At 36.3% G+C, this 25,107-nt stretch overlaps 1 protein-coding gene across 1 annotated transcript in view; it reads left to right on the top strand.

The window, feature by feature from the left end:
* lcor (ligand dependent nuclear receptor corepressor) overlaps positions 1 to 24,889 on the top strand; it is a 37,684-nt gene extending 12,795 nt beyond the window's left edge. Inside the window, exons 2-7 of the mRNA XM_007244949.4 lie at positions 4,763 to 4,828; positions 7,774 to 7,853; positions 9,470 to 9,593; positions 20,052 to 20,393; positions 21,764 to 21,860; positions 22,970 to 24,889. Of these exons, the coding sequence (XP_007245011.3) occupies positions 4,763 to 4,828; positions 7,774 to 7,853; positions 9,470 to 9,593; positions 20,052 to 20,393; positions 21,764 to 21,860; positions 22,970 to 24,059 (1,799 nt within the window). The 3' untranslated portion in view covers positions 24,060 to 24,889. The remainder of the gene's footprint in view (positions 1 to 4,762; positions 4,829 to 7,773; positions 7,854 to 9,469; positions 9,594 to 20,051; positions 20,394 to 21,763; positions 21,861 to 22,969) is intronic.
* The last annotated feature ends 218 nt before the right edge of the window (positions 24,890 to 25,107 follow it).

The raw sequence follows: 25,107 nt of genomic DNA, 5'->3' as shown, positions 1-25,107 counted from the left end.
GTGAAATAGCTTGGGTTCATGCTGTCTGCAGTTCAGTACGAGGCAAGGTAAAAGTAAGAAACAGTGTAATTTTTTTTATATTTGCAATTTCCATGCTCTCTTAACATATTTCTGATTCAAGGTTGTAGATAATTGCCATGTTAAAATGTTTTATGATGGTGCAAGCTTAGTCTGCTTAGTCTAGAGGGCACAAAACAGAGACACTTAGCTGACCTTCATCATAAACCAGCATCAAACTAGACAGAAGAGCAGTCCGGCTTGTCAAAACGAAAAAGCATGCGCTTGATTAAATTCTATCCAGGGTGACTGCACAAAAAGTGTAAGGTCAAAGAGTTGTGATAAATAAAAGAATATTTTGGCCAAAACGAGCAGGTTTTTCATTCATTTCGCAACTTTTTTCAGCACTGAATAAATTACATAGCCTAAATGTACTTTGTCTTGCTTTTTTAAAAGAAAAAGCTATTACAAAACTGCAGTTTTATCCCAGCAGACATACTTAAAAAATACAATACATTTACCTTGTCAGTAAAATTCTAATCATGATTTTATTTAAGCAGTGAAATTTCAGTCATAAATGACCTCAACCCTTCTACTTAAGTCATATGTGAGTGAAATGTACACAGAGAAAGACAGTCAGTATTTTGATAAACAAACAAATACTAAGAATAAGTTAACCTGTACCTTTCAGTTAGAAATAAACAGCTATTTTGATTTAAAAAAAATGCATACTAAGCATGATAACTAATGTTAAATGCTTAACTTTGTTTAATTTATTTGTGCAATGCGGAAAAAATAACATAAAGCTGTCGTTTGTTCCTTTAATGTAACATACATTGAAAGTGTTAGTTTGTGAACCATCAATAAAAAAAGCGAGCGATTTTGTAAAATGGCTACAGGAGTCTGGAGAGAGTTTTCTGCCCCACGACGATGAGTCTTACTTCGTAGCTAATCAGTAAATATATTTATGTTTCTGTGTCCAAAATGTCCTTTTCTACTATGCTAGTTGCGGTGGTAAATTACCCGGATGTGGTTAGCGAACTTTACTGGAGCTCAGTGATTACCAGTTCAGCAGAGAAACAGCCAGCTTGCCTGTTTCCATGGCTGCAGCACACTGTTTGGGCTGTTGTCAATACCTGGCAATCCTGAGTGTGGAAATGGGACGTGGGAGAATATAGGTGGGCAGATTCGGAGGCTATATACAGCACACATTTGTGTGACATTCTGTGCAGTTAAAAAGAAAATTTCTGGCTGAAGCTCTGCCAACAAGAGCTGCCGGGATGTTTTCTTATTATCTGATGATGCAGCCTGATCATGTTATGAGTTCATGGTCCTTTAACACTGGAACTGTTAAAGTTGAGCACTCACTGTGTCCCTTGAATGATAATAGTGTTCATTTAACACTGGTAAATTTATTGTTTTTTAGTTGCCAAATATTAAATGCATCCCTATAGAATTAGAGTGCATTCAAGAATTTTGTAGCAGGTCTGGCTATAACAACCTAACTAAAAGGGGAATGTCAGAATGAAGAACATATATGAGGACCACCTAAAAACCCTTTTCACTGTCATATATTTCACAAAAATGTATGACTGAACCCTGCTAATCCACAACTTTTATCAGCGTTGTGTATATGTTGCACTTGTTTTTAATCATGTTTGGTCATGCTTGGGTCTTGGTGTTTAATCAGCTGGGGTCATGCTTGTTCATATTGGTTAATTGCTCAGGTTGATTGTGTTTTGTTTTCACACAATGTGTTTGGGCAAACAGTAATTGCACTAGGGTGTGGATTAAAACAACTGGACCGAGAGTAGCTAGAGGGAGTTGCTCTTGGTCTGGTCCAAAAGCAAACGGAGCAGTTTGCTTATGGTGAGAACATTATCTGATCTTGATCCGACCCAGCTTTCAAATAAACTACTTTTATTTAAGCTAAACTGCTGATTAGGCGCAGTGTACTCCACAATATTTTAGCCAGATAATGCTGATTGTCACAGCTATGAACAAACTCTGTCTCTACAGCATGAAGCTTACATGCATCGTGTGTGCCGCATTTACTACATTCAACCATGCCTCTCTGTTTACTTTGTGTACATCTGCGTTGTATGTCCTATTGAAAACACTGTGTTTCCTTGAAAGCACAGTGCTTCAGCATTCATTGTTAAAGCAGCTTTACACTTTGCGTATATACGTGCTGGAACACAGAATCTTCTCTCTGTATTTACTTCTATGCTCCCACGCCAGACAGTTCTGACCAATCAGAGGACACAGCATGCGTGCATGGTTTATTGGTGCATATTTTGGTGTGTTTAGGTTCATACCTGTGTGAAACCAAACCAAACATTTGGACCATAGAAATGAACTACAAAAAGGCCCTTAAACTTCAACTTAAAAATGTCTTTGAGGCCCACACTAAAGGGTAATTGGGACTATTTTTTTTTTTTCGCACGGTTTCAGGTTGATTGATGATAAACTCCTGCAGTGTGTGGTGGTGTCTACGGTCCAAGTCTTCCGATCTTCTGTGAATCATAAATTTGAAACATATTTAATATTACCAACTCAGTTTTCTGTAGTGAAGCGTAGATGTATGTGTTCACCTCAAGCTTGCATTGCAGCATGTATAAGCTCTGTTGATTTTTCTTGGTTTTATGAGTAAAAAGCATCACAACTAGTGTAGCAATGGTTTTCCTGTCATCCGCCATGTTTGTTTACTCCCAATGTGGGGACATTGATCAAGAATTAGCTAGATTTGCTAACATAACTCTCCAAGAGAATATTCAACCTTATTGACAGCTTTTAAGAGCACTACATATTTAGCTAACTAACTTGCGTCTACTTCCCTACTGCTTCTGTGGCTAAAGAAGCCAAATTTAAATTTTTCTCCCAAACTTCCACACATCTGCTCTTACCATTTTATGGAGGAGAAACTGTGTATCAAGACTTCAGTAAAGCGGGCATGTTGGGTGCTGTGAGGCTGTCTGAGAATGTGCTAACTGAGGAGCTAATCTATGAGTATACGCTGTACCGGAGCTTCAGAAATGAGACCTGTCTCTGGGTTAGGATGTTCTGGTGTTTGGTTCTCCTCCACAGAAATTGTAAGAGCAGATGTATAAACATTTGTGTGGATGTTTTTAATTTAGCACCATCAACCATCAACGCAGCACCTCTGTAAATGTAAGATAATTGGAGCTCCTCACCACTAAACTGTTTTTGTTGTGTTGGTTGCTCCTCTTTTCTTATTACTGCGACACTTTCTCTTTTATACAATGTGTTTATTGAGTTCAATTGATCTCATTTTTCACTTTTTAGATTATGATTACATAGTTTGCATAGTAAGGATGTATAATCATGGATCGGTAACTAGTAATATGCAAGAATACAACAAATTAATAAAAAAAAGTAAACAAGCAAAAAGAAGGGTAAAAAAGGTGTCTAATAACGTAAATGCCAAATATTTGCTCTACACTTCAATTTAACATCATGTGTAATTATGTATTATGTCTCAGGTCTTGCACTTTTCGAATAAAACTCATTGTTTAAAAGATATGTGCTGTGTACACCCTGTAACATTCTGGAATTGTGGGTTGAAGTAGCTGTTTTACATAAGATAAAAAAGGGGCCCACATTGCTCAAAATTTTGTGATTTTTATTTTTTCTACACACAGTACATTAAGGTAATTCTAAGGGTGCTGCTGTCTTAAAACTGTCACCATTGACTGAATATTATAGAGATTTTTAGCAACAGCTAGTATTTTTTTCTATTATAAAACCACCTGTGTGTCTTTTTAATAAACTACTTGTGCACTTTCAAAGTGCTCAGTGCCTCATTTTAAATGTCAGGACTCTGAATTCTACTCTGAAAGCTACTTTGAGCTAGTTAATGGTGTAGAAATGGTGTTTTCTTTTCATGGGCTACACAGTGCCCCTATCACTAGCATTGTAGGCCTGTTGGGAGCATAGATTAAATGCTCTATTTTGGAATGCCAGAGGATGTCTTCTTCTAAGTTCTGATGATATGCTCAATATCCTTATTGCTGATATGATAAAAAGTAATACTATAAAATATTACTGTATTATCCAGCTCTATTTACCAGTGTATTTGTATCATCATGACTGCATGCTGTGGAAAAAAAGTCAATTGTTGCACATCTGAAGTGATTCCACTTCCAGGCAGTTGCTAAGCTGTTGCTACATGGTCACTAGGGTAACATCATTTTTTCTGGGGGGTTGTTATGGTGTACCAGATGGTTGGTAGGTGGTTGTTTTAATGTTCAAGAACAAAAGAAGTCACAAAAATACGGATTTAAAGCAAATATGCTCTTGGTTTAATACACCGTTCATTAGTTGTTTTAAACTAATGAAACCTCACAATGTGAAAAAATAACAGTTTATGAAAAGCATTTGGTTTTTAATAGAACTGAGCTGTGTCTGATGTAAGGTCTTAAGCACACAAGTTCATGGAAATTGTTCAATTCTATTGACATTTGGTCTTTTTTCCCCGCCATGACAAAATAAACTTACTACTCCATGCTGTTGCCTAGCAATGGCTCCATTCACTATTTACACTTAATAAAAAAATAAATGACATTAGCACTCTGCTTTATATTAGGAAAAGGTTTAATAAATACAAGGGATGAGAAGGGGTGGGGGAGGGTATATGTATGTGCAGAAGAGAGAGAATGTGGGAGTGAGTACACTGTGATATACATGGTTTTCGCCCCCCACAATACTCTTCAGTATGCTAAATGGCTGTTTATCTCTCTTGCAGGTTTTGAAAGCATTTTGGAAGGGCTGTTTGGGCCAGGGCTAGTCAAAGATTTTCCTCTTTTTCAAGGTAAGGGTGGTTTATTTTTGGATATATATTTACTAAGTCAGTTTATCTCATTGTGTGATGTTCCAAAAAGTTCAGATTTGCTGTTTATTCAGTTTTTTTACACAGTTATTACCATCTATAAAAGCTTGCGAAAGAAGTATTTTGTTTTTCTTCTTACTATAGACCCTTTTAAAATCCTTTGTTTTATGTACTTTCCTTGTTTTTTTATTGGTTTTGTTTGCTTTGTCCTTAAAGCATCATCAGCTACAATTACACAGACAAAAGCAAATTTGCATTGTATTTATTGTAACCGTAATTGTGATTATTAAAATCTTACTACAGATGTTTTTTTTTCTTTATTTGTAATTGTTGAGCAGCATCTATTGGCTGCTTTACACCTTGGACATATTAGTTTGATGAGAATTGCCCTTTTTTTTTTTTTTTTAGTTTACAGTAATAGTGTTAAATTAGAGGCAATAATGTTAGCTTATAGTTGTATTTTGTGTTCCTGCTTATGTTCTGTTTGTTTTCATTTATACTAGTGACTTTATTTTTACATGGCCTGTTTGGTTGATGTATTTCCTTTAGTTTCTCTGTGTTTTTGAGCCATTCCAATTTTATATATAGACTATATAGAAAAATATAGAACCAACCACAATCACATTCAGATCTATATACGCTCATTTTACCAGTAGTCTGTCCAGTTTTACCTACTGTCTACAAATGAGTCACCTCTAATCATATTGTAACGGTGATTGCACTCGCCATATCTAAGGTTGCCTGTGGCTTTCTGCAGCTTTCTGTCTACTTTTCTGTATTTACAAGCTGACTGTGCACCGATTATCGTTAAAGACAGCAAACACGGGACATAGAAAAGAGTCTCTTTTCTCTATATTCCTTGAAAGAATGTTTTTAATACAGACAGCCTGTTTACTGTATTGGGTTACAAAATAAGCATAAGAATATTGCTGAGAAGGTTTAATTGTAATTGTTTGTCTCATGCAGGCTTATTAGGATTTTGACATTGGTTAGCATGCAATCCTTCCTGTCAAATTAATTAAATTTTAAAGTACAAACTAAAAAAATGATCAGCTCTACATATACCGTATGTATGTACGTTACGGACATTAAGAAAGTTTGTACGTTTGAAAGTGATTTGCTTTTGAGTGGTGCCACTTCTATAAACCAAACTTTTATAATTAAACAATAGCAGGGTAAATACAGTCCAAAAGCCATGAAGTTATCAATTTAACATTCTCATTAACATTTTATGTAGTATTACAGTTTAGTCTATTATTTTTGTTTTGTACAGTTTAAGAGTAAAAAAAGAAAAGAGCAGCACCAAGCAAAGGTTTGAGCACTCAACCTTTTACCAATATTGCAGACATGTATTAGTTTCTTAGAGCTATATCCTGTTTATAATTATCAGGAAAGGCCTAATAAAAGCTTTATGAAAACTCCAGTTTCTTAAATCTTGTCCCAACAGTGAGCAGCTATATGCTGAAAATGCCTGTGCAGCTCTCTAAAAATGAGGGTGCTTAATTCCCACAGAGTAGAAGTAGAAGGCTGCACAAGATTTTTTCCTTTGTGGCATTTTTTTTTCTTTCCAGACAGGTTACTGTTTGAGTCTATATCAGTATGGAGTGTCATGGCAACAGGCCAGCCATGATATTGTTCCTGCCATGTAGTTAATACAGCAGCAGACATAGATAAAGTAATTGTGGATGTTGTTTTGTCTGTTAAGGTGCATTTTTTAGGGCTAAGTGTTATATTTGCAGAAAACAATACTCTTATTAAGCAAAGCACTTTTTAAGGAAAGTATAGGGACAAATAAAATGTATAGGGTTTATAGGGGTAGTATATGGATATATTGGAAGTATAGGGTAGTTCAAGTCATCATAGGGTAGTATTAGATTAGTATAGGAAGTATATGGTAGGATAGGAAGTGTGGTAACTAGAGGTCATAGAGTTGCATTCGACATAGAGGTTCATAGAGTAGTACAGGGAGTACTGTGTAGGAAGAGGGACCATAGGGGACCATATAGGGGACCATAGGGTACTACTGGCAATATAGGTTAGTATAAGAGATCATAGGGTAGTATTAGAAGTGTACATTATCATAGATTTAGTATAGATAGATAGATAGATAGATAGATAGATAGATAGATAGATAGATAGATAGATAGATAGATAGATAGATAGATAGATAGATAGATAGATAGATAGATAGATAGATAGATAGATAGATAGATAGATAGATAGATAGATAATAGGGTACTATTGGAAGTATAGGATAGTATAGGAAGTGCAGGGCAGTATAGGGGTTCATGGGCTGGTGTAGGGGGTCCTAGATTGTTATAGGAAATATAGGGATGTATTGAAAGTATAGGGTAATAATGGGGATTATAGGGTAGTATAAGAAGTGTAGGGTAGCATAGCTAGTATATTGTTGTAAGGAATAAAGGGTCGTATTTAGTAGTCGTAAGTTAGTTTAGGAAGTATAGGGGAATATAGGGTACTATTAGAAGTATAGGGGGTCAAGGGCTGGTATAGGGGATCCTAGAGTGTTATAGGAAATATAGGGTTGTAAAGGAAGTATAGGGTAAAATAGGGGAACATATGGTAGTGTACGAAGTATATGAAGTATAGTGTTGTAAGGAAAGGTTTGTCTACAGCATATCAGAATTAAATAATTGGTATTTTTTTGGACATGCTGGATGCTTGCTATGCCATCATTAATTTGAGAAACCTTTTTCTTTTTTCTTCTTTTTCACCTTGTACTAAGGTTAAAATACTTCTTTATTTTATTTACTTATTTTTTGTTATAAAAAGTCTTCAGTTCGTTCTGGAAAGTGTTTTAATAATAATAATCAGTCAAATTGAATAGAAATAACAGTTTACACAAGGCATTAATTACTCGTTCCTCGCTCTTTCCCTTACTCTCTCTCTCTTTCTCTCTCTTTCAGATTGTGCGCCAAAGTGTGTTTCAGATTGGTCTTTTGATGAAAACTGTCTCTTCTGCTGCTTAAGACGAGAGAAAGTAAAGGTAACTGATTTTTCTGTTTATGAAAATGCAATTTATTCTAGTCATATTGTTATTTATTGTGCCACAATATTTGACATTCTGAAACTAAGCAATGTTTGGAGCTTGGAAATTTGGCCCTCTTTTTTTTCTTTCATACACAAAACGATAAAACTTTTGTATGCTATGTAGCCACGTCCATAAATATTTGGACAGTGACACAATTTTTTTTTTCATTTAGCCTCTGTAACTCACCTTAGTAAAGCAGAAATAGAATAAGATTTGAAATGCATCAAACAAGATAATCAGCTTTGATTCAGAGAGTTTAGCAAAATTATTGCATTAACCTTTTACAACGTACTTTAAATAACTATTTAATTTATTCTACTGTATAGAACTCTTGTTTTAAAAAAAAAAAACATAAAACCAGCATGGATTTTCCTTATGGAGTAGTGAACATTTTAGATCAGGTAAAAATGCTTAATAAGCTGTTAAAAGACATGGTCATCATTTTGCATTCATTCTGTTTCATAACAAATTAATGAAAGACTTTCGTATCTGATACTGATACCTGGTCCATTGTTATGTGGGTTACATTAGAACACCTCGTAGTTAAGCTTATTACACAAGTTGTTCACTCTCTCTAAAACATGTCTTCTGATGTTGACAGGTTTTAGTTCAATGTTTTCCCCGAAAGCCCTGCCTTTAAAGTTATGTTAACATTATTTGAGTTCACTGGACTTTGCACTATTTCAGACTACTTCCCTGAACTTGTGGTGCTTCAATACGTCAATAAAAACTGAAAAAAATTGGGGGTGTCATAAAACATTTTAACAGTGGTGTAGCAGAAACTTTAGGAGTGACTAAATCAACATTCTTCCTGCACTCATATCACTCACATTAACATGACCACTACTACAGTACAATCATAATACAAGCAAACGTACAAAAAAGGACGTATAAAATATGATTTGAGGATATGTCCAGTGAGAAATCATTTGTGCATTTGGTGCAAATGATCTAGCTTTATGACTCAATGACTCTATGACTCACTCCAAAACAAGCAGATTTAGAAAACAATATGGGTCAAACCATTTGTTTTTCTCCCCTCACAGATAAGGGTATTGGTTTCTTTATACTTTTATACCATCTTGATCAATCACTGTGTATAAGGACTGTCTTAATTTACAGATTCATCTGAACTTTTCACTCATCTTTTAAGTTCATCATAATTACGCCTGCACCCATCCATCTGCTTTGGTATCAGCAGCCGGAGCCCGAGAGATCACAATTGGCCATGTTCTCTCTGTGTGGGTAGATGGCAACCTTCCCTAACATTTTCAACTTTAAAGATAGCTGTCTAAAGAAAGTATCAGGACCTGAAACTGAGCTCTTACCTTTGAGAATGCCTCCTGACAAGCGATGCTGCGTTAGCGAGGTTTGAAAAGAGGAGATTGCTGACTTAATTTAGCTTTGATAAATTGTGGCAATAACTAAAACAAAAAGAAAAAAAAGAGTACATCCAAAACTTCCCCTTATTTGATGCTTTAATGTTATCTTAGAATGTGTTATGAATGTGCTTAGTACCTACTTTTCCGAATTAATTTCGCTTTTTAATTTTTTTTATTTATCACCTCTAGGAGAACTTGAGTGGTTTAAACCAAAATTTGTCAGAAGCAGACAGACAAAAGCAGGAGCAATCAAGTATCAACAGACTCGAGAAGCAAGCAGAAGATTTCCTCAATGCTGTCTTCTCTAAAAGAGGTAAGATTATCTAAAGGCAATTTGTTTGTGTAGTAAATGAATGCTTCTTGCTTATGATAAAATGGTTTGACCCTTCCAGTGATCCATATTAGTGTAAACTGAATCAAAGCTGCTTGCACACCGTATGTTGTAATAAAACTTTATTAATTCCCACGGGAAATTTGGGTTTGCATTTATGGTAATTTATAAGAAACCCATATAAGATGGCTGAGAATGCAGTTTTATGAAAGCGAACTTGACCAATGCTAAATAAGCAGTAATAGTATGCCCAGGATGATGTGTTCAGTGCACAGGGAATAATGAATTAGAGTGCAGAATTGTACAGTGTGATGGCTTTAGGGAGAAATTACCTGCAGAACTACTGCTTCCTGCAGCAGGGCTTACTCTTCTGTCTCTGTGAAGTGATGTTATGTCAATACTAGAGGCTCAGCATGAACACTCATTACTAAGGATGGCACCTTTTTCACAACTGAATATATTACACAAACAAAATTCAAACAAAAAACAATTACAAAACTACACTTTTTTTTTTTTTTACACTTGTCATTTTAATACCCACCAGACAAACAAATGCATAATACAATTGCCTCCAGAGTTATTGTAACCATAAATTAATTTTGCAATGCTATTGTAGCCACATGTGTAGATTTACCTATATTATCAGTACAATTTAGTCATAAATTTACCCCAGTAGCGCAATTTTTTTTTAAGAAGTTCTATTTGTCGCATACGTAGTCGTACATTGTATAACTGTAAATATATGAAGCTAATGCTAAAATATGAATCTAAGAAAATGTCAGTTTACAAATGGATAGGATATGTATAGAGATGGTAACTGGAAAAAAACAGATGTAAATTAAACTTAGAATTTTCAATTTTAGAAATAATAGCTATAGCTAACAGTGTAAAATGCAACTAGTCACACATTTAGCTGGCTAGTTGGTTAACCTAGCTAAATCAACAGTGTGCTATGTAATCATAAATTTACCACAGCAATACTACTATAATCACATATAGCTAACTTAATTTGTTCAGAGAGATGCAGTTAGTCTTTTGGTAAACAAACATGCTAGCTAAAGCTAATTAAGGTTAAAAAGAGCTATGTTAGCTAGCTCTAAAATGCTTGGAGTCTAATCTAGTCACACACGTAGCTAGCTATGTGGCTAGTTGGCGTGGTGGCCTCTCTTTTTGGCCATTTTGGTCAAAAGATTGGAGCTTATTGCTTATTGGAGTTTACAAAAGCTTACTCTAAATGAACAAAAACGCTTTACCTAAATTCCAGAAGAGAAATCTGTGTAGATTAATAGTGCTTCAGTGCTAATCAGATTTCTCTTATATGGGCATCCATACTCTGATTACATTAGGAAAACATGGAGACACCCTTGGTCCCTTAAAATTAGGCTCCCTAAATAGTGTACAACATTAAAATTCTAGAAGAAGAAAAAAAAAAGCTGAGATGAAAAAAGCAAAAATGTGTTTTTTATGCACAGATTTACATCATTGTTAGATACTAAATATACTAAAATAATGTTTTATGACGGGATTTTTTGTGAGAATAAAGTTTAAGGGTTCGTCTAAAGTGGGAGCTGTTTTGAATTTCCTTAGCGCAATTGGCAGAGAGAGAAAGATTTTTGGCAAGCAAACAAATGCTAAGTTAGCTCAGCTAGCTGGGGTTTCTAGCTATCATAGCTAGAGCTGAGAAACGTTTAAAAAATGTATTTACTGATAGGATGCCTTTTCTTATTCCCTTTAATAAAAAGCTTGGATGCCTTTTTTAATACAAATATTCTTCTTTTAATATTGCTGGATGCAGTAGGTTTTTAAGAGTTTATTTTAAGAATTATGAACATAAAATGGTTGCTTTTTCCTGACTGATGGTAACACATGCTAAAGTTAAAATCTCCATTAGCTTGGCAAAATTAAATTGTATTTATATTGTATAGTAGTGCGGTTTAGGTCTGACAGACTACTTTTTGTTTTTACTTTACTTTACTGTATTATATTTTTTTGTATTACTGTATTATAATATCTCAAGGAAGAGAGAGCGGGCTGTGGCTGTGCCAATTGGAGCCTGCCAGTCAGGACATTGTTGACCCAAACACTAGGGAAGTCTCCACGAGTGTTGCAGTAAGCTTGTCAAGGCGGGGTGATGTTAAAGGCAAAATAAAAGTTCATATACAGGGGTTGGACAATGAAACCGAAACACCCGTCATTTTAGTGTGGGAGGTTTCATGGCAAAATTGGACCAACCTGGTGGCCAATCTTTATTAATTGCACATTGCACCAGTAAGAGCAGATTGTGAAGGTTTAATTAGCAGGGTAAGAGCACAGTTTTGCTCAAAATATTGCAATGCACACAACATTATGAGTGATAATTGTGGTCTAGAACCAGGTGTTTCAGTTTCATTGTCCAACCCCTGTATATGACTCTTGGTGCTGATTATATCTCCAGCTGTGGACATTCTCTGTGTAGGAAGTAGGACAATCTTCATCAGTGACTTCATGAGATGGGTGGATCAGCTCTGTTGGTCTGTAGATTTTCAATTTATGGTACTTTATATTTGGAACTGGGACAGTGCAGTAGTTTTCCAAAGCACTGATACCATCTGTAGTCTCAGAAACTAGTTGTGTATGTACTGCAGGCCTTCACACAGCTGTATGACACAGGCCTTCAGCACTGATTTCATTAGGGCCCAATGCTTGTCTTGCATTTAAATGTTGTAGCTTCCTTTTTATTCAATTACCTTTAATGTGGGTGTCTGGGTGGGAAGAAGACAAGATCTAGGGGTGCACTGAAATAAACAAAGTTTTTTTTGTCTGAGACCAAAACCAAATAAAAACCAAACAAAATAAAACTTTTATCAGAAACATGAATTTTACAGGTTTATGATTACATAATCTGCCATTAGTTTTAGCACTGAATAAACTGCATATGCCAAATGTATTTGTTAAAAAAAGGCAATCACAAAACTTATATTCAAAACATGTATTAAACACTTCCCCATTCAATATCTAAGTAGACAAACCAACAAGTAGACTCTATTTTTACCTCAGCAATGCTACTGAAGTCATATTATTTGCTCTGCTATTTTAGTCACACATTTAGCTCAGCAGGGCCATTCAAATCTTACAATTATTTAAGCTGTGACATTTTTAGTCCTAAATTTACCTCAGAACTAATACTCAAGTCACATGTACCTAATAGCTAACGTGGAATTCACAGAGAGAAAGGCAGTCAGTCTTTTGATAAACAAACAAATGTTAAAGCTAAGTCAGTTGACCCAACATTACTGTCCCTAGACCAGTATAACTTGTATTTTTCTGTGGGAAATGCACAGTTTTTAAGAGGTAGAAAATATAGTAAGCTGATACTGAACATAAGTGAGGTTCAATGCTTTCTTTTACTTATTTTTTGCAAATATAATGTAAAAATTAGAGTAAATGTATTTAACGTATTGGCTCCCTCACACACTCCCTTTCTGCTCTGTGCACAGCAGCAGTATTACACGGTTCAGCCACTGCATAAAAACCATCCTAATGTTAGAGCAAATGCTGCAAAATGATCTAAAATAAATGCATCATTGTTCAGTATACAGTATTAGTATAAAATTTTTACTTTTTTGCCTGAACAAATTGTATTTTTTGCCATATTCAGAAAAAATGGATATTTATTTCCTCATGAGACCATTTTATATGATGTGCACATTATTACTGCAGATTTATCCAGTGGGGGAAGTGCAGTAGGGTTATATGCCTCATTGACATTGACATGTAGCAAGTACAGTGCCCTATTTTCCCTGGTGGGTCAACTGACAAACTGTTTGAAGGTGGGAAGAATGTAGGATAGATTGACATAATTAAAGACTTCAGGGTTAACAAGCACAGCTTGTCAGTGGCGAGTCTATTGTTTCCAGTCACATTGTAAATAGCTCCACATGTGGAGATCACATTTGGTAGAAAGCGAGATGGCAGCAACATGCAAGAATTGATGAAGTGGGTATCGAGGTCTTTTGCCAACTGTCGCTTACTGTTCACATATATTTCCATCACTCTCAGTTGTCCAGGTCCAGGTCCAGTTAAAGCCCTTTTGATGCAAACATTATCATCCAGAGTCAGCCTATGAAATCAGTCAACAGGCTGCCACTAGCACCAGCCTCCTTCACATTCATCATGTGGCTATGTTCGAATCTGTGATTATAGTCCTCTCATTCAGTACAGCTGTTAAATGGCCTTTACTGCAGTGCCTTCAGCAAACCATGCCATACATTGCTTATAGGAGATCTATGAATACATCAAATACCACAATCCAACAAAAGCAAGATCATTTTTTCAGATCAGCTGCGCGTGCGCGGCTCAGCTGCGCACCGCATGGCAGTATGCTCCGTTCGTTTGTTTGTTTTCTTTATTTCTTTGTCACTAAATGAAGTTTGATCGCCGTTTTCACTCGCTCCATGATAACCTACGGTTACTATCCGTTCAGATGAGGAAGTAATTTTAACAATGACGCCTTCAAATATGTGGACTATTGGCCTGTGTGCATCCTGGATTTTGCAGCTACTGCTAATACTAACACACCTGAGTGGCAGCATGAGCAGGTGTGGGGAGCTGACACAAACAATCCGCACTTATAGTCGAGAGACTTTGCTGGAGGTACGAGAGCGGACTATCTACAACTCTCCCCCCGATACCCTGATGCTGGACACCATCCCTCAGGAGTTGGTCAGAACTAAACGAAGAACAAAGCGCGGAAAGAGAGGGGGAATTAAAAACCGGTTACGGCGGAGATTTAAACGCCCACCACTCCCCTCAATTATTCTCACAAATCTGCGCTCTCTGAGCAACAAAGTCGACATCATAAGGACATACAGCAGGTACTGTAATGAATTTCGTGAGGCTTCATTGTTATGTTTCACTGAAAGCTGGTTACAACCAGCAATGCCTGACTCGCTTTATGAACTTTCCGGGTTTATGCTCGTACGGGCAGACAGACATATAGACTCTGGGAAAACGCGGGGTGGAGGCATCTGCGTGTACATAAATGAACTCTGGTGCAGACAACATTCTGTGAAATATCAGATATGTGACCCCAACGTGGAAATATTGGGAATGACTTTAAGACCTTTCTATTTACCAAGAGAGTTTGGATGTATTTTGCTTTTTGTGATATATGCCCCTCCCAATGGGAAAGCTGCTAAAGCAGCAAACATCATTTCTGACTGTGTTCATGAGCTACAACTCAAATACCCTGATGCTCCAACAGTAGTAGTTGGAGACATGAATCAGTGTCACCTGGACTCTATGTTGCCTGGCTTTGAGCAATATGTAAAAAATGTAACCAGGAAAAACCACATTTTAGACAAGTGTTTTGTAAATATTAAGAACGCTTACATCTCAAAATGCAGACCTCCCATCTTAAACTCGGATCATAATGTGATTCATATGATCCCAGTCTATAAAACAAAATTTAAGAGAAGTAAGCCTGAAAAAAAGGTCATAAGAATTTGGACGAATGAAAGTAAGGATCAGCTTAGAGCTTGTTTTGACTGCACGGACTGGTGCGCCTTTCAGGAAGGCTCTTTAGAGGAAAGAATAACTGTCATTAATGATTATATTCATTTCTGTGTACAATTGCTAGTTCCTACTAAAGAAATAAAAATCTACCCAAATAATAAACTATATGTGACCAAGGATATCAAAAGGGTTATAAATAAAAGGAACATAGCTTTCAGTAACAAAGATACAGTGATACTTAGACAGACAGAAAAAGAATTAAGAACTAAATTAAGAGAAGCAAAATCAAAGCACAGACAGGACCTAGAAAATGCATTCAAAACCAGTAATTCTAAAAAAGTGTGGGACACCATGAAATCAATGACAGGTATGCGATCCCCAAACAAATCAATTGTAACAGATAATGATTATAAGTTTGCTGACGATTTAAACACTTACTTTACAAGATTCGAATTATCTGATAGTTTTGATAAATGTAACAAAATTTTAACAAACGTTCAACCAGGACCATTAGACAGAATTAATATTACTGTCGATGAAGTTAGGAAAATATTTCAAAACACTAATACTAGGAAAGCAGAGGGGCCAGACCAGTTTAGTCCTTTTATACTGAAAAACTTTGCAGCAGAGCTGGCACCAGCTTGGCAACCAGTGTTTCAATTGTCAATCGACACACACACAGTTCCAACAGTATGGAAAACTTCATATATAAAACCATTGCCTAAAACTCAAAATCCAAAAGAACATAAAGATTATAGACCTATAGCCCTAACTTCAGTAATTATGAAAGCTCTAGAGAGACTCCTGTTAAAATATCTTCAAATAACTTTGTCCAATGGCAAACTGGATTCATTTCAGTTCGCATATAAAACAGGTTGTGGCACAGAAGATGCTGTTGCCACATTAGTTCATATTATCACTAAACATCTAGATAAACCTCACAATTATGTAAGAGCTCTCTTTCTAGATTATTCATCTGCCTTTAATACAATACAACCCAATATTTTACTCTCAAAAATGTACCATCTGAGAGTGAACCCCTATCTGATTCACTGGTATGCCTCTTTCCTTACAAACAGAGTCCAGCTTGTTAAAGTGAATAAGACCCTTTCTTCTGCTATATTGACCAATGTTGGTGCACCTCAGGGCTGTGTGAGTTCTGCTTTGCTTTTTACTTTATATACAGACGACTGTCGTTTAACCACAAAAAATCAATATGTTATTAAATATTCGGATGATACTGTTTTGCTTACTTTACTAACCGACTCAGACGGCTCTGACCTGCACCAACAAGGGGTTAATAAAATTGCTATATGGAGCAAAAACAACGCTCTGGAAATAAACACAAAAAAAACAGAAGAAATTGTGTTTAGTTTAAAATCTTTAATTATAAACCCCACCATTGTTAATAATGAAATAATCAAACAGGTGCAGTCATATAAATATCTTGGTGTAATGATTGATGCCACCTTATCATGGAAGCAGCATATGGACTATATTTGTAAAAAAACTAAACAAAGAATTTATTTTCTTCGTCGTCTCCGATCTTTTGGAGCTACTCGGCAGATACTCCTACTGTTCTATACTGCTGTTATTTTGAGTGTTCTGCAGTACTGTAATGCTGTGTGGTACAATTGCTTGTCCTTATCAGAAAAGTCTGGACTGAAACGCTTGATCAAAGTTTGCTCAAAAATTGTGGGTCAGTGTTTAGAAGGTCAGTATGAGACCGCTTATCATAACAACACAATGCGGTTAGCTAAAAACATTCTTTCTGATGCTAATCATGTTCTGAACAGCGAATATGTACTTCTCCCATCGGGACGACGATACAGTGTTCCGCGGTTTAATTAAGTCAGACTGAAGCACTCTTTCGTGCACCAGTCAATCCTTAAATTGAACCGGGAGCCTAATCTATAATCATACAAGATCTTTATGAAGCGAGATGATGCGAGCGAACTATGTATTTAATGTACCCCCTTTTCTTTTTTTCCCCTTTTATAATGGTTGTTTGTGCCCTTATATGTTGTGTTGTTAATGTATGATGTTGTAACGGAGCTACTGTTTTTATGCAAAACAAATTTCAGATCATGGATCTGACAATAAAGTATTATCTAATCTAATCTAAACTGGAAAGCTATAGTTGCCCTCGAGAGCCTCTGCTCAAACAGGAATATGTGAGCAATATGAACAAGAGCAATAGAGCTACAGAGCTGAAACTGTTAATATGAGAAGATGTACATAATATACAGGATATGATACATAGACTCTGAATGTACTGTGCATTTGGAAGCATTCAGACTCTCACTTTATATTGAGTTACAGCCTTGTACTAAAATACAAATATATATATATAAAAAGAGAAAAATAATTTCTCCATCATTCTGCACTCAGTACATCATAATCACAAAGTGAAAACAGAATTCTAGAGATGTTTGAAAATTTTTGCAAATGATGAAACAAGGAGGACAACTTTTTGGCCTTAATTCTAAGCTCATAACCTGTACTGTAACATTCCTACAGTGAACCATGTGGTGGTGGCAGCTTCATTCTATAGTTGTCTGGGACTAGGAATGGGTCTGAATACATGTCATTGCAATGTATACTATACTATATCATAATATATTATATTATATTTATATTTTAACATTTACATTTTTTTTATTACATAAATGGATTGTATGTCATGAAATTATGTTTTGTTCGCCCTGTAGAAAGAAGTCACATTTCTTGCTTAGGTTCTTGAGAAACTTCAGCACATGTGATAGAAATGTTTGTACTGATTGTCATATGAAATTGCTCTTTTTTTAGGGTCAAAATATTATTTAGCTGCCTTCTAACTGCAATAATAAGTATATAAGTATGTCTATGTATACATTCATGGGTTATATTGTGGCAGAATAAAGGTAAACCTTGATGTTGTCTTTTGTTTACTCAGTGTAAATTGTAATTCTGTGTGTACCAGTTTCTGTGTTTTTCCTTTAAAAAACCAATAGCTGCATAATACCACGGTAGTTATAAAATTTTTACTTGGTTTTCAAAAATGATATGTCTTGCACCTAGGTTAATCCCTCACATTACTGTATGGCTACGCCATTTGAAATAAAATCCTCAAAAAGACTAGTTAAACCACTAAAAAGTGCTGACCAAGCCCCTCCATTTAATATAAAGGAATATAAAGATTGCTCACCCCCAAATCCACAGAAAACAATACAAGAAAAAAAAAATCTGTTCTTAAGAACCTCATCCTTTGATGAAAGAAACTTTTAGAAGGTCTCAGAAAAACAAAGAAAAATATTGATGCTTGCTACAAAAACTCTGCTTCTGTGCACAGTTAGATAAAATGTCTACAAATGTAGAAAATTCAGGACAGTTGCTGGTTTATCTAAGAGTGGGCGTCCTGTTACCATCCTTCCGAGAGCACAAGGGGCAATCCTGGAAGAGATGAGAAAGAAAAACCCCAAGGGAAATAGCAAAAGACTTGCAGAACACTACAAGCTACTGTATAGAAAACCATTATTATAAAAAAAAAAAAAAAAAAAAAAAAAAAAACACTGAACAGAAATGGTGTTCATGGAAGGGTCAAGTTTGCCCAAGACCACCTACATGTTCTGTTGTGCTTCTGAGAAAATAATCTGTGGATATAACAGACAGAAATGAAACATTTTGGCACAAATGCACAATATTTATTAAATGCCACTAGAAACAATGCAAGCCAAAACCTTTTTCCAACTGTGAAGCATGGTGATGGGAGTATCATTTTTTGGGGCGACTTTGCTGGACAGTGTATTAAAAATGTGTATGACAACATTAAAATAGCAGTATGTCGTTACACAAATAATAGCTTTTATGTTTCAGTGTTGGAAAACCGCTAGTTAGTTTGTGAAGGGGTAGTAAACTGATACCAAGTGTGATAAGTGATCAGGTGTAATATTGGCACTGCTGTGCTGCGGTCGTAGATCAGGAAAGCAGTGCCAATATTACACGTTATAGCACATACACCAAGTGTATTATTGTGATTATACCACAGTTCCATTATCACTGTTTATTAAAAGATTTTTTCTCAAGAGTTTGAGAAAATATGATCTGTATGGTTATAAACACTCGAGTTAAAATAGCTCCATTGCTGCTCTGTTTATTAGCGCTGCATCGTTGCTAGGTTACTTGTATGTGGTGGAGTTATACATGGAGAGCTTTGGTTTCAGTGCATTACCGGCTGATAATGTCACTCATAAAACGCCTCTCAGCCAATCACATTGCAGAGTCGGAACTAACTGTGGTATGATGTTGGTTATAAAAATTTGAGTCTAAATTTCAGTGTCTGATCATTCATTTGTAAAAGCACCTCACTTCACAAAGTGGTGGAGATATAAATGCAATAGAGGAGCATTAAAATGGCATTTAAAGTCAACATTTAATAGTTTTTTTGTGTTAAAGTGATTGCAAAAATAATGGTTTAGTTGACTAATCGAAAAATTACTCATCAGATTCAACTACCAAAATATTTATTAGTTGCAGCCATATTTAGCTTGTAAATCCTTATAATGTTCAGAGGCACTGGGGAGAAAAAAAAAACATTAACATATCTGGTTTGGCACATTGACCACACTGATCAAAGTGATAATTAAAAACCCTGTGTTTTTTCCCAAACAATCTTAAGCTTAGACACAATTTTTCTTATATAGAAATGTTGAGAACTATATAGAGTTTTGTGTGTGATCTTTCTTATGATAATATGAAAATAATGTTTTTTTTTTTTTCTGCTCATGTAAAATAACTCATAACTCATTTTGTAGACACTTGACCTGTTCAGTCATTTAAGGAATTGATGAAAACGGGAAAGTTAAAGGAATACCCACACAGACTTTAGTCCTGATGTTTACAACACAGAACTAGATCACATTCCAGTTATTTATCTACTGTTTCCTTCTCTCCTTTCTTCTTCTGCAGCAGACCGCTCCAGCTTCTCAGATCCCCACATTCCTCTAGTGGCACGTGAGATCATGCAGCGAATGATCCGCCAGTTTGCCGTGGAATATACCTCAAAAACCAGTGCAACTCAGGATATACCCCAACCCCAGTCCCAGCTCAACGGCACCAAGGACCAAAGTCTGCAAAAAGTGCCCTCGCCAGAACTGTCTGCCACAACGCCCACCTCCCTCAGTACGGGTCTTAACACCAACATCGCTGCCTCAGCACAGAATCCTGTCCTTAGCAAACTTCTAATGGCTGACCAGGATTCTCCACTGGACCTCACTGTTAAAAAGCCAGACACGGAGTCCAGCAACCAAGGTTAATGATTTTACACTTGTTTTAGATCAGTGTGATTTTAAAGCATGTGTGCAGAAACTCAAGCAAAAACACTAGAAAAAACTAGAAACGTACAAAATGGAAAAATGCATTTGATTTGAAGTAGATTACTCTGATTACATTAATTACTCTGTTTTTCTATAGTGTTGCATTTTAAACTTTTATTTGGGTGAATTTCTTAGTTTGCAATTCTGTTAAACTTGTATCTTTCTAAGTTAATGAGAAAGGAAAAAATATATTTTTTGACTATATTGACTTTACCCATGACCACATTCTCCTTTCCTGCAAATGTCACAATTAACAATGAAGCTGTATAGGTTCTGAGGTGTTCTCTTGCGAGTGAGACTAAGCACTGGCCAACATGCTCATGGCAAGGCAATGTACATTATAAAAGTTTCAGCAAGGCCTGATGTAGGGTGCCTCATGGATTGGACATTCCAAACATCTTCAGAGTTGTACTTGTATTTAGGGTTGGGCGGCATTTGAAGTCTTTCATACTGTCGTATGAATTCGGGTATCTGTTCTGTCAGGCTTGAGTTCGAGCAGACAATCTAAACTTTAGTATGCAGTACTATATTATTATTGTTATTGATTTTCCATTCTTTTAAATAGCAGGATACTTTGACTTTTATTTCTCTGCCGGGACCCCATCACTTACCTCGGGCCGGGTCGGGCTCCAGGAAATAGTCTGTAAGCTATGATATGATAATCACCATATAGCTAAGTAACCAAGTATTATTGTTAACGAAAACGAACAAAATAACGAAAATTATAAGTGAAAGTTCTCCTTCACTGAAACTAATAAAAACGGTAATAAAAAGAAAAAATACAATGAACTGATATTACAGATTGAATACCCGTGTTTGTTAATTTATTTATAAGCGCTGTTTCCACTACAGCAGTTTAACAGCGGTTGGTGTTGTGCCGTTTCTGCTCGCGAAGGGGAGCTGGAATCTGCGGGGGTCAGATTCCCGCTAGGAAATGTTCTTTTTTCTTTTTTTTTTTTTTTCTTTTTTTTCTTCTTTTTTTTATGTTTAAGATCAGAGATCAAAAAGTCTATACAAGTTTATATCCATGATTTACATTTAAATTTTTAATTGTGCATTGCTTTGTTACTGACACACAAAAGCTGAGAGTAGGCACTGGAAGTAAAACGTATCAAGATTAGCTACAGGTGAAAAGTGTGCTAACTGTCATATTGTAGGGTTCATAATAATAGGTTTTTACTGAGAATAATTGTGAAGACGGGTTATTGTCTGAAAGTGTCTAAATGTAATTATAAATTAGTGGTACATTAGTTTATAACACATTAAATTATTAAATGTCCTCTGATTTTCTTTTTTTTTTTTAAGATGGAGTCCTTGACCTCTCAACAAAGAAAAACAAGAACCGTAGCAGCATCTCTTTCAGAACCTCTCACAGCTTCTCCATCATGCCTGTAATCAGGGGGTAAGCCAATTTATAACTGTATATTTCATCACAGTTTCTTACTGTTCATCCAACATGCAACATACTATACTTTTTTTCTTGTTAAGAATTAACGCTAATGTGTCATTTTAAGTGCGCAAAGTCTTGCAAAAGTTTGTGTGCATGTAAATAACAACCTTCCTTCTTTTAGTAAGGTATTCTAGTGTGTGTATCTGAATTTGTTCATCCAGAAAGTATTTGTGAGGTCAGGCCTTAGCCCAAACACCTTTCTTTTTTGAACCCCTACCCTTTGTTTTTGGAGTGTTACCCCTACCCTTTGGAACAGTTAGAGGGGGAAGGGGTGAAATCCTCCTCTTTAGAATTGGACAACCCTTCAAGCACCGAATACACCGAATTGGGACACCCAACCTTTAGGTATAGCTAAGTCATAGGGCCAAGGGGTGGAATGGGATTGGGCCATAGCTTACTTCAAAAATCACAAATCTCTATGTTGGCTAATTAAGCTCTTTCACGCTCCAAACTCACCCAACCATGCTTTTATGGATCTTTCTCTTTTTGGAGGCAGAAAAGTGCCCTCCCTTGTGGATTCTGTGGAGCTCTAAACATAAATCAGTCAGTCCCACCTAACGCAATTAATTACTGCCTCCTGGAAAGCTGGGCAGTAAGCTGGGTGAATAGAAGTATGGAGGCTACATATTCGGGAAAAAGGTCTTGTGGACAAATGAGATCAAGATTAACCTGTATCAGAATGAAAGCAAGACCAGGTATGGACTACCCATGATCCACAGAATACCATTTCACCTGTGATGCAGGGTGGTGGTGTACCATGGCCATATATGGGTTTTAATCGCCACCAAAACCTTTTTTCATTGATATTCTTTCTAAGGCACAATCCACAATATAGCAGCCCTGAATAGACCTGACATTAAAGTGTTAATAAAAAAAATTAAGTAATCTGAGGATTCTAAAATGATTCAAATGTTATTTCTATAAAAAAAATGAGCCAAACAGTATTCAATATTCATAAAAGTCACATTTTATAATATTTATATACACAGTAAGAGCGATTTTTCCAATAAACGGAAAATAAAACAAGTAATAAAATTATATATTATTTTTTTCTTAATCAGGCATTCTCTGAAAGTTGAACAAAACTACCAAGACATTGATGAAGATGGCCTGGCACAAAAAAACTTGCAGGATGGCCTCTGGGAGAACCGTCCTGGCTCTGCACTCATCAAGCCTCCGCTTGCCCGCTCGCTTTTCATAAAGGAGGAGTTCCTCAGTCAGAAGCATCGCTCCCTTGGACAACAGTCACCTCTTTCATTGGCCAACTTGGATACGGTGGGTCTGCTTAATCACAGTCAGACACATCATCTCTTATTTCGTGATGGCTCATGGGGAAAACCTCAGTTAGGCGGTTTATTAAAGCTCAAACAGGCCAGCAACAACCTCAGCGATTTAAAGGACCTGCCACTTTTTTTGGAGAACAACGGAGCTGTCACCAAGGGTTCCAGTGCCTCCTATGACAAAGCTCTTGATACCTCTATCATCTCAGTGAAGAAGGAGCCTGGGAACTCTCCTCCAGTGGACTTGAAGATCCCACAAGTTAGGGGAATGGATCTTTCCTGGGACTGCCACGGTAACACCTCAGATATCTATAATTTTAATTCCATGTCTGTCAGCGGCGCACACTCCGAGAATTGTCTAAGCAGGAAGCTTAGGGCTATCTTACCCAAACAGAACCGCAGGATGGGCCTGGGAGGCCTCTTTGATGGAAACGTCATGGGCGAATACTGGAGCACAGATGCTGACCAATCAACATCTGGACAACAGTATGCAACCTCCGACCCCGAGGCAGATCCAACAGGCTCCAAACAGCCCCGCAAGAAGAGAGGCCGCTACCGCCAGTATAACACCGAGATCCTGGAAGAGGCGATTGCTGTGGTGATGGGTGGGAAAATGAGTGTTTCAAAGGCGCAGAACATCTACGGTATCCCCCACAGTACCCTGGAGTACAAAGTGAAGGAGAGGATGGGCACGCTGAAGAACCCGCCAAAGAAGAAGCTGAAGCTCATGATGAAGATCGAGGGGCAAGAGTCTGCAATCACTGCAGAAACCGAATCAACATCAAAACCAACCACCACTACTTCCAGTGCCGTGGAAGAGGACGTATCGCAGGAAGTGGGAGAAGCAAAAGAATATAAAATGAGTGAATAAAAATAAAAATACACCAAGTAACAAAGTCGAAGAGGAAAACCCACAAAACTCGTTTCCTAAATGAAAACAGACAGGGCTTTAAATGTGCCAATTTACTTTGCAGTATCTGGGTGAGCACAACTGCAGGGATCCAATAACTGGGGATAAAAAGCTATTTTTTTTAGGTGACAAATGCTTCTGAAAGCCATAGGTGAATCAAAACCAGACATTTTATTAGAAGAAAAAGAGAAAAAAAGAAACGTAGGCTCATTAACTTGCCCCCTATTTGCCTCTTTTCCTCCCTGCCATTATCGTGCAGTGTCCTGTTATGATGAATAAGAAAAATGGGGAGCAGTAGGTGAGCAAAATGGTTAAAATGAGCCCTTTAAAAAAATGAACTCTTTCCTTTTTGTTACCGCAGCTCCTCCCTCTCTTTGTCACAGTTTGTGATGGGTAACTTTTAAAACTTTGAAACCTAACCTAAGTAAGGATGATGATTATGAATATGATTATGAGGATGGTGACTATGATTATGCTATATACGTATAGTACATACTTACTATATGTATATAGTACGTATGCATATACAAACACATTATATATGTTATAATGTGCTTGTGTTTGTGTGTTTGTGCGTGTGTGTACATATGTGTATGTATATGTTTGTTTAAATTGCTGTCTCGCAAAAAAAAAAGGATTTAACTATAAAACGGCATCTTTACAGTTGGAGGAATATATATATATAGATATGTATAAAGATTTTATTTTAAGTCATTTTGGAGCATTTCGATTGGTCAGTTCATCATAAAATTTTGCCATGACAAATTCTATAAAAGATCTTTGTTTTTTTTTTGTGTGACAGCAAAACATACAATATATATGTAAATCTATATATATATATATATACATGTATATGGGCTGTCAAATGATTCTAAAGGATTTTTTTTCTAAACAACTACATTGAAAATAGAATCAGTTATTTAGTAATTATTTATTATCACTATTTCTTTCAGTTGACGAGAAGAGTATGTGTAATCATGAATGTAGCCTTCTGATTCTTATTACACAG

The sequence above is a fragment of the Astyanax mexicanus genome, chromosome 23 (genome assembly GCF_023375975.1).
Source record: "Astyanax mexicanus isolate ESR-SI-001 chromosome 23, AstMex3_surface, whole genome shotgun sequence".
In the NCBI taxonomy this organism is placed as follows: domain Eukaryota; kingdom Metazoa; phylum Chordata; class Actinopteri; order Characiformes; family Acestrorhamphidae; genus Astyanax; species Astyanax mexicanus.
This window is presented reverse-complemented; position numbering and strand designations above follow the sequence as displayed.